Here is a 17,244-nt window from a genome sequence, read left to right on the forward strand (position 1 = left end):
CCTTCCCACCTTTCAGAAACCAAATGGCAGGATTATTTCAGATGAAGCACTGCACAAGTAGACTCTGTAGGCTTAAAGCCACATTAGCAGCTGGGGTGTTTAAATGCTCCTGCTACTGAGATTTGTTGGCCAAAATAAAGCTTGTGGTATTTATTCAAACAAAAGACAATCAATATGAAGACAACCTACAATTTCTTCTTCCTGCTTCTATACACCAGCAGGGAAAGTACCATGACACTGGATCATAAATCACTAACCCAGATACAGAGCTATAAACCCATCTTTGCCTACTGTTTACAGTAGAGTCAACCTGGGAATCTTTCTAGACAGTGCGGATATGACAAAAATGTATGAAACACCTAAGATCCATTATCTCTACAGCTGTAAAAAAAGCTAATGTATTTTAAAGCAGAAAAATAGATAGTGGAAGTTTTAGAAGAAAGCAGATATAGAAAAAATATATTAAGATGTGAATTGCTAAGCAATTGATTTTATAATGACGTTATTTATTTATGTATTTTTGGATATAGCTGCATTTACATTTATCATAGAATCATAGTTATGTGAAAATAAGCTATTTTTGCTTTTGTCTGTAAAAAAAAGACATCCGCCCCAAAAAAAGAACCTTACTTTAATTTTACTTTAATTTTAGCAGCATTTGTAATTAAAATATTAGATATCTGATATGCTTCAATGGGCTGTAATTCTGCAGGCATTATTTTAGACCTACAGGTTAGCATACCTACAGCTGGCAGAAGTTTGCTATCTGCTGCATTTACAACCTGAAGCTGAAATGTTGAATGTCAGCAGTGAAAAAATTATGTTGAAAGGGAAGTCAAAAGGTTGGGCTCCTATTTAACTTCTTGCAAAGTTTCATTTTAAAACAGCATTTTTATTTCTTTTAAAATGAGGGAAGGAAATGTTTTGACGTAAATGTGCCCTGAATTTCCGTATGCTGAATTGTGTTTATCCCTGACATTCTGACATTTTGCTGGCTGTAATTCTCAGTAAAGTTAATGAAGCTACAGATGATTTTGATACTGTCTGTGCAGAACGTATGACTAAACTTTTTTTCTGGCAGCAGTATCTTTTACTATCACCTAAACACTCCATGTCTTTTCTGGGGAGATAAACGATGATGTCAGTGGTATATAACACCATATCCGTATCCTCTAGCCCCTTATTATTTTTACCAAGTAAACTGTAGAAGTATTTCTAATTCAATCTTTGAATTACAGGATCAAAATAAATAGGAAAAAAACTTTAGAATTTAGACTCTTAATTCCAGATATCTTTCTTGCTCTGTTCATTAAGTGCAACCAATTTTGAGAAAAATCCCTCTTGTAGTTGCAAAGCATTCTCAAGTGTCTAATTGCAATGGTCAAAAATTATAGATAAAACTTCAATTAAAAATTATTTTGATCTTTGAGAGGCATTTTGGCACTTTGTTTATTCTGGGAAGAAGATAATACTCTAAAACTAAGGGTAGAGTTAGTGGGGTGGAGAAGATTTTACAAAGCAACTAATAAGCCTCTTGGCTTTGCAAGTTTTTGAATTATATTTCCAATTAAAAATGCAGAGCGCTAAATCACATTACAAAGACAAATAGGAAAGTACAACTTCATTGTTGAAAACAATTTCCCTCCTATCAATCTGAGGATTCATGCATCAATATTGTAGATGAACTGTTAATTACAAAATCAATTAAAAAATTATTTCTAAAAACAGTCACGCGTCCTGGCTCTCAGGGGGGCAATTTGGGCAGAAGGTCTCATCTCACTAGGACCGCGCCAAATCACAAGTCGTCATCCACAAGTAAGCAAAAGCAATCTGGTTTTTCATTTTTCAGCGCGGCTGAGCCCAGCCTGAGATTGATCGTCACATATGGCCCCAGAAAACAAACTGTCAATACCTTGAATGCTGCAGAATTTGAACAAATAGCCGTCCGCCCATTCAAGCCACTCATTGCATCCCATTTAACAGATTTTATTGACAGTTTCCTTCTTGTAATTAAAGGGAAAACTACTGGCCAGCAACCAAGATAAAGTTCAAAGATAGGGTCAAAACAAAAGCAGATGGAGGGGCACGGTGTGACTGTCAATGGAACATAGCATCAGAGCATGTTATTGACACACAGGTATCTAATGATCGGCATGTCATTAAAGAAGGATCTATAGTGAACTTTATGCAAATGCTAAAAGGGACTTAAGACTACAATAAAGCATTAAGGAGACACAAAAGGAAAAACAACAAAGCACAAACGATTTTTACTTATCTGACAGTATTCACTGCTTCAGCACTTTTAAATTCAAATGCGGGGAAAAAAAAATTCTGAGATTTTTAACCCTTGTGTCACAGGTGATTTCTGCAGAAGCATTCTCATAAATGCAGAGAATCCATAAGGTAAAGTGTGCTCCTTGTGAGATTAAATAAGAATTTCTTCCCTTCTCCCATATCCTGAATTCACCTCATCAAAAAAATCAGTAGCTGCCTTTAAAGAGAACGTATATAGCATATCCTCATACATCCTTTCTGTTTGTTTTAACTGCACTGATTAGACTTGTCTGGATTATGCAACTGATTTTGGAGAATAACATCTATAGTCATCTGAAGGGATCTCTGCCTGTAAAATACTCTCAAAAGCATAAAGTGCAGTGTTTTCACTTCCTTAGGAACATATTCCATAATTACTTATAATCAGAAAGTTCTTAATTTTAACTGCTTTTTTTGTTGTCTTTGAGACGAGGGTCTGGTTCACAATTTCTTATTCTAAAACCATGTTTAAAGCAAGCATGCAGAAAGTATTATGGAGAGAAAAAGAAAAAAAAGGTGACATATTAAACATGTAGCAACCATCATGACACTCTGCCAACCTGAATTAGCAAGTGCTATAGCTTTGAGGGTGACAAACTCTTCTTTCTCCAGCTTCATGCTCTTGTATTTCTTTACCAGCTGCAGTATGGCATTGTTAAGATCAAGAAGGCCTGCCAATTTGGACTGGTCTTCATCCATGATATAATCTTCAGCGTATACGAGCTCATCCTCAAAAGAAAGTGACCGGTATACAACACCGAGAATCAAAATCTCCATCCAAGCACTCTGCAGAAGGCTCATCTGGTCAGCTAGAGACAAAGTGGAGAATCCTGAATAGGAAAAAATACAGGAAAAATATTAAGCATGTTTGGATTTATCAGAAAAATCTGCTTGTCTTTTTGATTTCTTTTTTATACGCTCTATGATAAAACATGTACCTAATCTATTTTCCCCTTCTCCACCCCATCCTACTACAGGAAAGTAAATCTGTGTAAAATCAAATGTCTTCTAATCAACACACGTTATAAACAAGTTGGAATTTGCAGGGTCTTTTTGTAAGAATCATATTAGTTTGGGGAGTAATGCAGTGACAGTCTATGATTTGTGTGATGTCTTCTCCGTCTTGAAATACTTACGTTTAGTCCTAAAACCTGAAACACAATCTGATGACTCTGTTCATTATAACCATAAAACAAGAAGGATAATTTGGGAGAGGAAAAAAATAAACAAACAACTTTTTAAAGATTAAAGATTTGATGTTTTAATAGAATTAAGTTGATTACCACAAAGCGGAAAATTCTATTTGAACTTTAACCTCAGAGGGAAGTGCCACCTACCCTTCCTGGAAAAGATGCAAATAATATCTGTAATGGCTCCCACCTCTACTATACTTGTTGAAATAAGAAGGTGGCATACAAAATTGCCAACTGAATAGCAGTCACACAGTCCTTTTTCTGAAGGCAACTAAAAATTTAATAAATGCCTCTTAATGAATTTAATTTTTTTTTTTTTTTTTTATCCCTTGCTGACTTTTCCTAATAGGATCACTAAGGGCAAACATGTTTGCTACATTATCTTTTCAGACTCTTATTTACAGCACCTGTTAATATATTATATCAAACTGCTAATATCCCAATCACATTAGGAGCTACAAAACAATATGGGAGAGGAAGTGATTTTCCTGGCCTGTTGGTAAAATGCAGTAGTTTGCCAGTTGGCACCATCAACCACAAGTACTTAATAAAATCATCAAAGGGGATTAGTCAAGCTTTCCTTAAAGGGTCTTAAGACGTGTCTGAGGCTTTCATTTAGTTGTTTATGGAGCTGCTTACATGTCCTTTGCCAGGGTTCCCGCTGCAAGAACATTCTTTTTGGCATTCTATTATACTTAAATGCATTTTTCTGTTTTGAAAGTCAAGAGTTACAGTCAAGCAGGAATATATCATAAACTAACAAATCTGCAAGGCCAATTCCAAGTGAGATTGTCTCTATAAGCACTAAGAAGCAAAACTAATACATTAAAAAAGGAAAACCCCACATCCAAACCACCAAGCATCCATAAAAAATAAAACATAAAACTGGCCGCGTGCTGTCTTCCCCCCCCTCTCTCTCTCTCTCTCTCATTTTTCTCTCCCTATTTCCTTTTCTCTTACTGTCGTTTGAGTCTTGTAATAGAACTGAAGCTCTGTGTTCAAAAAACAAACCCAACAAAAACTGAGCCAACCACCACAGGAAAGCCTTGAAGAGGTGACAATGGAAAATAACACATCTGTGATTAAAATAAATAAGAGGGAAATGGAGAAGAAATAATTATTTTAAAGGTTATAGGGAGGAATTCATGATTTCAATTAGCTGCAACATTTCTGCTCCTTCCTGTCTTTCAAGAACCAGTTTTTCTGCAGTAGCAGATGGACAGAGAACGTAGCCTGCAGCACCGTCCTGTGACAGCCCCATTCTCCCTCCCAGACACTGCTGTTAGTAAATAGATTTACACATTCTCCAATCTCCACACATCTTTCTGCCGAATAATTAAAAGCAGGATGATTAGTTTATTGAGTGGAAGGAGGAAATTTTTTATTGAGGTCCATCCACGATTTTATCAGGGCCAGCACTTTTACGGTTGTCATGAGGGTGCAGGCATCCAATTTTTCTTATCTGCCTGATTAATACAAACGCTGTTTCAGGACGCATTAATTAACAGATACAAATCTACGTTCTCATGGAAGGATCAATACTGAGAAGAAAAGAGGCATCAATGTGAATTTAGTGCTGATGATGGAGAAGGCACTCTATTGACATTTACGTGCATAGAAACTTTAAAGTTGCAGTGAAGCCCTTTTGTCCCTGTGATTTACAAATTAACAATTTTTCAGGTATAACAATGTTTCACAGACTTCTGAGGAGTTTAATTAAGCAAAAAGCAATAAAATCAGTTTCGATTAAAAAAAGTTTAGCCCGCAATTTCTCTCTGTTCTTTTTTCCCCTGAAAACTCCCATTTCCTTTTTTTTTTTTTTATTTCCATACTTATTTTAGTATGGTTTTGTTTTGTTTAGTTGTTTGTTTAACAAATAGAGCTGTGTTTCAATATGATTTATTGTGTGCCACTGTCAAAAGAAGCTACATAGGTCCTGAGAGGGGGGAAAATGTGTCAATGCCTACAATTTATTGTACTGCACTCTTGAAAAATCAGTGTTCTGGTGCAGTAAGTATACTAATTATTTTAATATGATACACAAAAAAATCAAAAGACATTTTTACATTATAGAAAAATTGGCAAATATAGCACACTGTTCTGTTCTCCAGTACTAAATCAAATAAACATTACTATTTTCTTCCTGATCAAAGTAACTTTCTGTTGAAAGCCTGCTCAGTGAAAGCATGTTTTAACTTTTAAAGGCATCCCTTGTGGGAATGTAAAGCTCTGTCAATTGTAATTAATATGTTTTTGTTTTGTTTTGATTTTTCAGAAAATGTGAAAGCATCCAGCATATATCTCTTCCATTGTACTAATGCCCTCTCAACACATGGTCAGCAAATCCCAGTTAAAAGAACAGATTACGCCAGCATATGTATTTACAGAGATTTATTTTCAATTATTTGGAGGATGTTATACTTATTACATGCCAAACTGTGCTCTGATTCTGTGAGCTTTTGTTAGGTGGTTTATCAGGAGCATCCACATTCTGTGACAAGTGGATGTAAACCATTTTAAAATCTAACTATTTTTTTTTAAGTCTCCAAATTAGTCATAAACACACTTTCAGCTTTCTGGGCCAGTGGTAACCTTCCCAGTCACATCTGTAAGCTCTTTCCAAAACACCCTGAGATACTGCATGTTGGTTTTGAACTTTGTTGTGCTTTGTGTGGCTCCTTAATCCTTACAAGTCTTGCAGGTCATCGTTTCAAATGCAGAACTGCATAATGGCTTTTTAAAATACAATGTTGTGTACCTTTTTCCCCCTTAGCATGTACCATATTGGTGACGAGTTTGATCTCTCTTCATCTCACTCCCCAAGTCAATGCTGTTTAATGTATCTCAGGCATTTGCTGGCAGAATGACTCTGTACCTTGACCTGCAGTTAAATAGCATGTTTATCTGCAATACAGCGCATTCCAAATAAACCAGATGACAGTTTGCAGTAACGTCATTTGGAAGGATTGAAAGGCTTCTCAAGAGTCAGGTACCCCTGAGGTAAGAAGCTTGAAGGAAGCATGTTTTGTGCCAACCCTCCTGCCATCTTCTACTAGTCGCTCGTGTGCTTGACAATGATGCCATGGGCACTTGTCAAGATTTTTTTTTTTTCTTTTTGCCTAGCAAACTGATGCACTTTGCAGTCAACTTACAAAAAAGGCTAAGCATTTGAAAGTGTGAAGGGCAAAAAATATCTGACGGCTAGTCTTCAAAAATACACTTTCATTTCAGAAAGCATAAATGTTTATTTCCTGAGCTGAGTGTTGACAGAAATAGGCTGCAGTGCAGGCATATGAATTTAACCCCTGGTGGGCATTCTTTTCAGCTCAGTTTTTATGTGGCTGAATGCAGGCATTGTAAATCTATGGGGTGTCTTGTAATATCAGTTAACAATAGCATTGATTTGCTGGTTACAGATTTTCTTCCTTCCTTTTTTTCTTTCTTCTCCTTTCAGGGACTGTAGTTTCTTTAGCTAAAAATAGGTACTTTTCTACAAATGGCTTATCACACTCAAATTGTAATTATGCCGTAATGACTCACTGAGATCACCGAGTGTGGATTGAGAAAAGGTTGATTGAGCAACCGAACATATGCTTCTTTTTTTTTTTTTTCCTTTTGCATACCAGCAAACCCAAAGCTCAAAGGAAACAGAAATAAATAGGTAAGGCCTTAGCATTTTTATTATAGGAACAACCAGCAGTGAGCTGACCATGCTCTGCAGCACTCGGCACTCCAAGCTAGCTCCAAACACAGTTTGCAGTCTCCGAGACGGGGCTGTTGCAAACATAGCTCTGTTTCAAGGATCAGCACATGCACTACTTGTTCTCTATTTCACATTGCACACAGCTCCATGCTAAGCAGGGTAAATCTTTTATATTCCTGAAGACCCTCTCCTCTACTTCATTAAGATGGACTTCATGGACACTAACTCACTAGGGGTTAGAGTGAAGCAGCTGCAGATGGTCAAGTGCCAAAGTAAGATCTGTGCCTCGCACACAGCACTCCAAGAGCTACTGGACAAAAAAGGCACTGGCTGGTCTTATCCCTACCATTTTTTTCAGCTCTAAACATTTGATGTGATGCCTAAATCAGGCTACACTGACTCAAATCCTAGTTTGTTTCACTTTGCAGGGAATGAACTTCCCTTCCTCTCTGCTACATGTTTAGGCAAATAAATATTTGACCAAATCAGGTTATTAAATTGCTCGTGAATCTGGGAATTTCTCAGTTTTCCTGATAATAACCTACCATTTATTTTACCAGTTGTTTCCGTGGTGGTTTGTTCCGAGAGTAAAATATTCCTCTCGCTTGCCCTGGTTTGAACTTCAAATATCTTCATTTACATTTTGTATAATCAAAGCTGTGCTTGAAAATGACATGTTCACTAGTGTGTTGCAGATTCAATATATTTACACAGTTGAAATATCAGAGTTGGATTTTTGAATTATTTACACTTAATTTTGATAGATTAACTTCCTTCTAAATGTTTTATGGGTGCTGATGTTTTCACCGCAATTTCCTTATTTCAAAAAATGATGTATAGCCACCACCTTCGAAAGAACAAATTGGTATTTTAAACACTTCTTAAAAAAAACCCAACACGTTCTTTCAGCCCATATTACTGATTTAGAGAGTGTGTGGGCTCATGGTCAAACAACAAAGAGTGGGCCAAAGGCTTCTCCTGGCTGCACAGATATGAATGCAATGAAACTCCATTTCAAGATAAGTCTCAGGTCCAGTGCACTCTCTCAGACATAGATACAGCTGTCACTCTGCCTTCCTCTCCCTTCCAAGCACGCATTCAGCATTTGCCTGGATCCATTGTACAACTTCTGCTGGCTCCCAGGAATGTAAACAAAGGCCAGGGAAATTTCAGCACTGGACTTTCTGCTAGGGCTACATAATGTTTTCTAGACATGACCACAGAATTTGCTGAAGGAAACCTTCATAGCCCGATTGCCACTTAATATTATTCTCTCAGAAATCCAAGGGAGAGGATGATGTGATTCACTTTTTTAGGGTACCTCTAGAGCTGAATCTCCCAGATAGATCTGAATTAAGAGACCTTTTTTAGTATATTAATCCAAGAAAAAAATGGATTTAATTGAATTTCAAGTTACTCCGTAGTCTACAGTACATATCAAGACCCACAAACATTTCAGCTGCTATGAAAACCATCAAACAGAAGGAGAGTGCTCTCACTAATCACCAAACATATTTCACAGATTATGGATGAAATTTGGTGAAAGCTGGAACAGAAACAGATACAACTTATTATGCCAGATTGAAACCTTTTTTTTTTTTCAGCCCATAGCCATTTGCTCATGAAGCCTCTGGTCAAAGGGCCAGTAACTGCACAAGATGCCACAGTCAGCTGAAATTTAAGTGTGACCCTGTGAAAGGTGTCAGCTCATGAAACGGAAAGCACAGGTATTTGCCCAAACTTGAATATCACAGATCAAGTCCCAAAGCACAAACCACAGCTGACCACAAATACAGCCACAAGCTCAACTTACGCTATTTGCTGGATTCAGCTATTTAGATCTGATGTGCTACAATAAAGTTATGTTTAGAAATTAGCTTCAACCAACAACTTTCATGCAGTAAACCCACTGCCTTTTCCCAGTGATGCTTTGCTATATAGCATCTCCTTCTGCCCCTAAAGCAGAACACTGCAAAAGCAGCACTGGGGCTCTGTTGTGAGCAGCACTCTCTGTGCTACGAGTTGTGACTGCCATCTGTTAGCTGTGCAGCTATGGGAGAGGGAAGATCAGATTGCATACACAGAGGTGCCCCAGAATCACCCTGACTCGAGTACAAAAAGCAGAATCTACTTGAGAGCGTTAAGATGCTTTCAGTCAAGCCTGTGCACTTTCTTGGGTTTAATTGTGTTTGTATACCTAAGTCTTGCTGTCCAAGTTCTTATTAAATATACATATTTTTTTATATTTTATAACATGAAAAAATGCCTATGATAAGCACTTTTTCAATAACATCTACCAGTAAGATGGGAAATGCCACACAGAGCACTAAGAAACCTGGGGCTCTTATCAGAACGCTACTTTCATCTCACTGAAACAACAGCAGAGAGATGGCACAGCAATAAAAATGCATTCACACTGCATGTCCCTCTCAATCCATTACGAACAATGGATTCTCACTAAGCAAATATTCACTTGTCAGAAGTATTTGCAACACTGGATTCATTCAACAGGACTAAGTAAGTGAAGTTCACAGCAATTTAAAAGCAGCAAATTAGACATCTACAAGCAGTGAAGATGCTGCTTTTCTAGCATGACCTTTCACTCAAGCTTTAAAAAAAGGTGTTAATTTAAAAATTTTAAAAAGATGTGATTTAAATATCCAGTTAGTAATATTTTTGGATTCTCTTTTACCCTACGAAGCCTTACATGATAACAATGAACATGAGAAATTTAAGCTTGTAATTTCTTCCCAGGGTAAGATGCACACAGTGAGAGGTAACTTGGTACAGTTTAAATTGATTTCAGTACTTATATCAGAGACACCCCCTTCTAATCACACAAATATTTCTAGGCAGCTGCTTTTAAATTTCTTATTTCTAGTTACAGCACAGTTCTTGTAGACTGCTTCTTTAGCAATAGTAACGGAAAAGAGCTGTAAAATCTGACTGATTAAGGGACTTCACATAATCACCTTCAGTTACTAATATTATGAAGTAAAACACTGAAGATTAAAAAAACTGGTGAGTCACCCTTGCTTCAGGACAGATTTGGTAAAACCTCTATGTATGGGGTTTCTTTATAACGGCATTTCTGGAATTTATTTAAACAGATTAATACTTGATTTTCCCTTTGGGCTGGTTTTACCACTCCAATGTCCACAATTTTAAATAGCTTTACTGCAAAATGATACCAATGTTATATTAAAAAGAAGCCAGGCCAAACACTGATATTCTGATTTATAACAAGATGCTCTGAGTAAAGATAAAGATGGGATATGCAGCAAACTGCTTTTTTTTTTTTTTTTCCTGTACATTAGACAGTTGGCCCTCCTTGTGCATCACGTTCTCTGCAGTAAGGTTTTGAATTCTAAGATAAGGACAATGAAGAAGTTTTAAAATTCAGACCAGCAGTCCAATACTGCCCCATGTACCTGAAGGTCTCCTTAAGGTCAACAATATGAACCTGTGGATAGATTCCTGAGGGTGATCTTTCTAATACACTACTTATGTGATCTGACCTGCTTACCTAAAGTTTACTTTTGCAACCTCCTAACACAGTTTGGTTAGGCTAAGGGCTGGCATTTTTTTCCTGTTACTGAAGATAGCAAAAGCAGATGATATGACATGGTGTGGTCCTAAAACAGTCTTTGCCCCTACACTTGAGAAGTCTGTGGCTGTGGTACAGCATTTTACAGGAAATCTGGCTTTTAAAATGTCTCGCATATTTTGAGGTATCACCTGTGCACCCAGGTATCTGCATGGGAGAAAATGGAGCAGGACTGTATTTATGATCCTGACTGTTTCCTTTCACTGAGCCCATATGAGAAAAGACCAATCATATTTTCAACATAAACACTGATTTCACACAAGCTTTCCTTCAATCTGTTGCGGATGTACGCATTTCAGTATGGGTACACTAAAGACAAATTTGTCACTGAAAAACTAAAACTTACATTCTGTCATTAGAGAAGTGACTGTAGAGAAAAAACAGGTATCATGAATAGGGCTGAGTCTCTCTCTGAGTCCAATCCAGAAAATGGTAACAGAGTTGGTTTAGAAGAGTAAGCACTATAACATAACATGCATTACCTCTATGTGATATGCTTTACCTAGGTGGTCATTCAGCTAGCAGAAATGAAATTACAGAAATAGTCCATGCTCCCTCCCCCTTTTTTTTTATTATTTTTTTTTTCCTGGACTAAACAATTAAAAAACCACAAAAAACCAAAAACCACATGAACTTGAGAGGAACATAATTAAACTAAAAGCAATCAGTGAAGTCAGGTACTGCTCACTTGCATCTTTGTACCCATCAGCCTCCCAACATCTGGTCACACAGACTACAAATATTAAGACACTTAAGAATTCAAGTTTCTTCAGCTTGGTGCACGTTAGGCTTCAAAACCAAGTTTGTCAGATTATTTTCTATCAGTTTGTTGGTGCTGGGTTTTTCTTTCACAGCAAAGGGGGTTTCTTGTGCATTTAATACATGCTGCCTTTTATTAATAACCTCTACTGGTCTGCTTTGAGCACTCTTTTCCTTAAAGAGTGCTGGGTCACTGCTGTTTGCCTTTTGCTCCCCCGGGGAAGCCACCAGTCAGTTATTCCCTGAAAGCTGTGGCAATCTCTGCTCCCTCCATCTTTCCATCAGGCAAAGTCGGGTTTCCAGGAATTTTCCAATCACATTAATAATATGAATCCAATACTGGAATGTATTAGCATATGGAGAGAATCATGCTTACTACCCAATCAACGTAACTGTGTTAACCCTTTATGTGCTGAGCTAGCTAAAATCTCTTTCCATAGCCAAATGAAAAACTCCAGGTTGCAAAATTTTGGGTAAATATAATCTTCCATCCTCTGGAAGGAACACAACAATGCAGAACACTGTCCTGCTACTTATTCTTCTTCCTAATCTGTAAAACTTTTCTACTGGTTAGTCGTATTTCTTAATGTTCTGCAGATGTCAAAAATTTACATAATGTTTATAGTCTCCCCAGTTTGGGGGAGGAGAGTTACATATATCCTCCTAAGTTAATGTGAAATTTCTAGTTTACCTAGCTGACTGTATATGTACCATTGAGATCATCTCTGGAGGCTGTATCTTAAGTCTACAACAGTCCACACACAGGAAAAAAAAAAAAAAAGAGAGAGGGAAAAAAGAAAGAAAAAAAAAAAAAAAGGAAGCTGCCTGATTCTAATACACCTAATTAGCCATCGGCAGACTCTTAATTGCATACATTAGGATGATTCCATAGTGGAGATTAATTCTAAATATACCCAAGCAGCTGGTTAAGATGCCATGGATTACAGTGTGGACTGTACTTTTCCACTTAATTAGATATCAAAATTAAGCAGCAACAAGCATTTTGACATAACGGGGATCAAGCCGCCGCTTGGCATCCCAGAGCTGCACTAAAGTGACCGCTAAACAGAGCCGCACAGATGGAGAGATATTAAATGTCGCACTGGAAAGTAATTTCAAATAATAAAATATCAATATTTACATTTTAATTACCCCTACTGAGAGCCGCTCTGTCATTTTCACTATTGCCGACACAGCAAGGGGTAGTGGAATGACATTGCGGCTCTGGCTGCAATGACTATTTTGTTTCCATTAAAGAATGACAAGTGTTTTAGAGGCAGTGACACCCAGTGTGTGAACAAGAATGACAGCAGATCAGAAAATTCCTATTAAGGGAATAAATGACTCAACAAGAGAATTTACTTCAAGCAGGCAGCTCCTCCTTGAAACACATAATCCTTCCTAAATTTTCTGCAGAAAGTTTATTATTAGAGGTGCCTCGGGGAAACCTCGGCTTCTCATAAAATATTTAGAGCGATTGGACCTTTACATGATGACCAGTCAATTTAAAACCAATAATAATGCTCATCTTTACTAAGAGTTATATGAAGAGTTTGTATGAATCAAAATAATTTGAGGGGGAAAAATGTCACATAGTGAAAAGGAGATTCCTTCTCTTAAGACCTGAAAGTTTTGACCGTGTGTGGAGAACATCAGGGTTGGTTTTGCTGCCTTTTTATCAGTTTTACTACCATTGGCACAGTGATTACTCCACGCCTGGTCTGGATCACAATTTGCTGGCTTTCAGAATTACACCCAGAGACTGATCCCAACAAATAACGTGCACATGCACAGGTTCAGGCCTCCTGTTTCTCCCTGTGCATTCCTTGCACATATATAAACACTTTTTCTTTCCTTATATATCAGAAATCCATGAGACACCTTTGCAGCACCTCAGGAATCTATTTACTTCTGATCAGGTCTGAGGTCAGTCTCATGGAAGACATTATATTACATCTGACATGCTGCATTTACAAAGAAGAAAAGGAAGGAAGAAAAATATCAAAACAGTAAAGAAAAAAAAGAGTCTTCCTTGGGGATGACTGTCAAAATGCAGAGATCTTCAAAGAATTTCAGCGGCCTCAGACACAAGAAAGTGTGTAAGAGAAAATCCTTGGTCAGTACCCATCAGTACGCAGCTAAGTGACCCTCCTAAGACATGGCATGCATTTATTTAATAGTGTGCAGAGCTCTACTTCTATAAATGTGACAAATGGCTAGAACAGAACACGGGGGAAAAAAGGCATGAAAATTTTTACAGAACAGAAAAGGAACAGCTTTATCGCAGTGACTATTTCAGGAGTTTTAGAACCAGCTTTGACATTAAGAATTAGCAGTAAAGTATAAAAATGTTACTCCAACATTAGCTGCTTAACTAGTTGATCTTCTTTTTCCTGTCTTTTTTCTTCACTTCTTTTTCTTTCCTCTTTTTTTTTTTTTCTTTCTTTTTTTCCCTTCCTTTAAGTACCAAGGAAGTACTTCTTAAGCATCCCTAATGCTTTTAGGACAAGACACTTCCCCATTTCTCAGCCACTAGCACCTTTTAATTTCTGAAAGAGCCACGGTTGAAAATCTTAATTAATTGTTCCATACTGCTTCAGGATCATTATGCAATGTAATAAAGGCCGTGTAATTATGAAATTTTACAGCCATTACCAAGGCTGATGGCTCGTATTTCATCCTCAGCTGGACCCAATGGCTTTTAGCCACTCAGCTCCCCTTTGATGAACTACAGACAGATCTATCAGGCCCAAACAATATCCAGGCAAGGCGGCTATAATAGCTACCTACAGATGAAGCCATAGATAAAGATAAACTATAAATCTACACACAAATGCAGGCACATTGCCTCAGGATGACAGAGGGGAGAGGATGAGACACTTGGGAAAGCTGGCAGCTTGCAGAGAGGCAACCTTCTCTCTCTGTCTCCCTTACTCAGTTTGGAATTTGTTTGGTTTTTTAAAGATGTGAAGTGTTTTTTAAGGGATATGCATTTTTCTGCAGAAGGCAAGGGGTCACTTTATCTATCTATTAAATTTGACAAAGGGGATTTATAAGGACAAATCAACTCATTCTCCAAATGAAGAATCCGAGTCAACAAGTTTGCAAATCATATTCTTAAAAATTAATCCAGGTCACTTGTTCCCGAGACTGAAAAAAGTAAAATATCACTGACTTCTAAATGCATTATCCCGAGCAGATTCACAGAGGTGAAGTTAGATTACAGGCTTTCACTGGAGGCAGCACAGGAGACGCAATTTCATGCAACATTGTCTTACATTATTTTATTTTCAGTTTGAAATGAAAATACTTCTCAAAATTCAATGTAAGTTAAAAGAACAAGGGGATTATTTATGTGATCTTGGTACCTGCATCACCAGAATGTACTTTATGGCGGTGACCTCCATCAATGCCCTCTAATTTAAGACAGAAGGCCTTCCAAGTACATATTGTTAGTCCCTCTAGAGTGAGACAAGGCTGACTAAATGATCTCTAGGTGAGAAAAAGAGATGGAGAACTGCAGCATTCTGACCAACTCTTTCAGAGTCCAGGGAAGAGTGTGAAAACATTACCTTGAAAATTGCATTTACTAGTACCTCGACCAGTAGCCCACAGTTAGTTGCTTGATGTCATGCTCATGGCTGAGGCTAAAGACACCTCAGAAGACACTTCACAAAGTTAAATGAAAAATATCAACAGTACTCTCTGATTTCCAATATTAATGACAGAATGGCTTATCCCTTTTTGAAGAAAGTACAACAGATTTAGAGGATGTTCAAAGCAAGAAAAGCAGAACAAAGCACCTGGGAAAATTCTTTTAAAAAGAGACTCAGAAAGCAGGAATGGTTTTCCTCAAACTAGTGATGTGTGAGAGAGTGCAGTGCAAGTATATATAAATTCATGATATAAAAAATAGGTCTAAAGTTTTTATTCTCCCTGTCCCATAACACAGACCAAGTGCCATTACAGTGGAAATCAGGAAATTAAAAGTGGAAGCAAGGAGGAAAACTTCATTCACAGAGCAGGTGGACTAAGGAACTCCTTGCCAAAGGACATCACTGAAGCTAAGAATTCTGAAAGGGAGCTGATGCTTACATAGACAGCCAGAATAGCTCCAGGTAGAATACTTCAAATGCAAACTGAAAGACCAAGGGTGTTTTTCTTTAGTATTTAGTCTAATCTATAAGCATAAGGAATGAGAAAAAGTATTCCTGAGGCTTCTGCCTATTACAGGGTCCATGTCTCTTCCCTTGAGGGTGATCACAGCTGAAAATAGTGGAGTATATGTTGATGACCTATACCATTCAGTTTCTACTTTCCTAAAAACGAAAGTCTCGGAATTTGGGCTGCCTTTCTTTGAAGTGTTTGGAGTCTACACCTACAATTAGAGTTCAGAACAGAAGAGCTTAGAGAGATGTGCCCCAGGCAAAGAATTTCAAGATCACAGCAACTGAGCTCTCACTCTGGAGCTGCTACTGTAGAAAGATGAAAATAATGGATATGGAAGAGCCACAGTGTTACCATATTCACAAAGGCAGCCAGGTATATGTAAAAGTGTGTGCCTCCATAAGCCTGAGTACACATGCATTTGTACCAAGCGAAGTCAGGGTATTCTAAAAGCTACCAAAAGCAATAAGGATCACCTGTTTGTTAACTTAATGTTCTTTGCTTATTAAAGATGCATATATAATTTTTTGCTTCTTATAAAAAACTGTCTTGCTTAGGGATAAAATAATAGCACATCCACTCATCTCAGATCACAGAGCTATTTCCTGAAACAGGGAACAGAGTCACAAAGGGTCACTGGTCAACAAAGCTGCAACTGAAGACCTGCAAAGGAAGGTGTGATTCAGGTTCTTTCAGCATAATGCTGAGAATACCAGATACATGGTCTTTAAAGCACCAGTATCTGCTGTTAACATGCTTTGTTGAAACTGCATGTATTGTGGGTATTCACTGCACACAGTGTGAATTGATCTATTCCTTGCAGTGTATGTGGAAGCATCATAAATATGCTTAATGAGGAAAAAACCCTAAACAAACCCAAATTGAAAGGTTTTAGCTTATACCATCCATTAGAACATCTAAAATACTTGACTGTACAGATGCCTCTAGATTCTGATGACTGGAGAGCATTTCTTTCAAATTGCTTTCTTATGTTCTAAGAAATTACCAGAATTCAGTGAAGACCTCAGCTAAAGCATGGACTATGCAAATTAAGAATACTGGATATAGACAAAGAAACTGGCAGATCTTTTGCCTCCTCCAGTTGCCATTCAGTTGACTCAGGCAAATTAGGATCAACCTCATGGATAAGCTCTGTTGCTTTACTTCTTTTTATCCTCCCAATTACATGAATCAGTAGGATGAAAAGTAGAAACAAACGTACACAGCAGGAATATTTTTCAGAGCAAAAACTTCAAGTCAGAAGCAAATGCAAAAATTTCATTTTAACAGCGGCAGTAATATCAGTTTGCTAAATCAGTCCAATAAAAATAGTATTTATATATAATATATATATATATATATATATATGAGCCACCCTGCAATTCCTATTCTACAAAACAACTGCATGAGTTTTAAATTTTTAGTAAATGTCCAGTCTGTCAGAGAAATTGTATCAGTATTCCATAATGTAAGATTACTGTTATGATTTTAATAAACTACAG

At 37.4% G+C, this 17,244-nt stretch overlaps 1 protein-coding gene across 21 annotated transcripts in view; it reads right to left on the reverse strand.

Annotated features, from left to right (window-relative positions):
• ESRRG (estrogen related receptor gamma) overlaps window positions 1–17,244 on the reverse strand; it is a 401,340-nt gene that overhangs the window by 11,331 nt on the left and 372,765 nt on the right. For all 21 annotated transcript variants that reach the window (XM_030448182.1, XM_030448180.1, XM_030448181.1 and 18 more), the window contains one exon: window positions 2,874–3,143. In XM_030448182.1, the coding sequence (XP_030304042.1) occupies window positions 2,874–3,143 (270 nt within the window). The remainder of the gene's footprint in view (window positions 1–2,873; window positions 3,144–17,244) is intronic.

This window comes from Calypte anna, chromosome 3 (assembly GCF_003957555.1).
Source record: "Calypte anna isolate BGI_N300 chromosome 3, bCalAnn1_v1.p, whole genome shotgun sequence".
In the NCBI taxonomy this organism is placed as follows: Eukaryota; Metazoa; Chordata; class Aves; order Apodiformes; family Trochilidae; genus Calypte; species Calypte anna.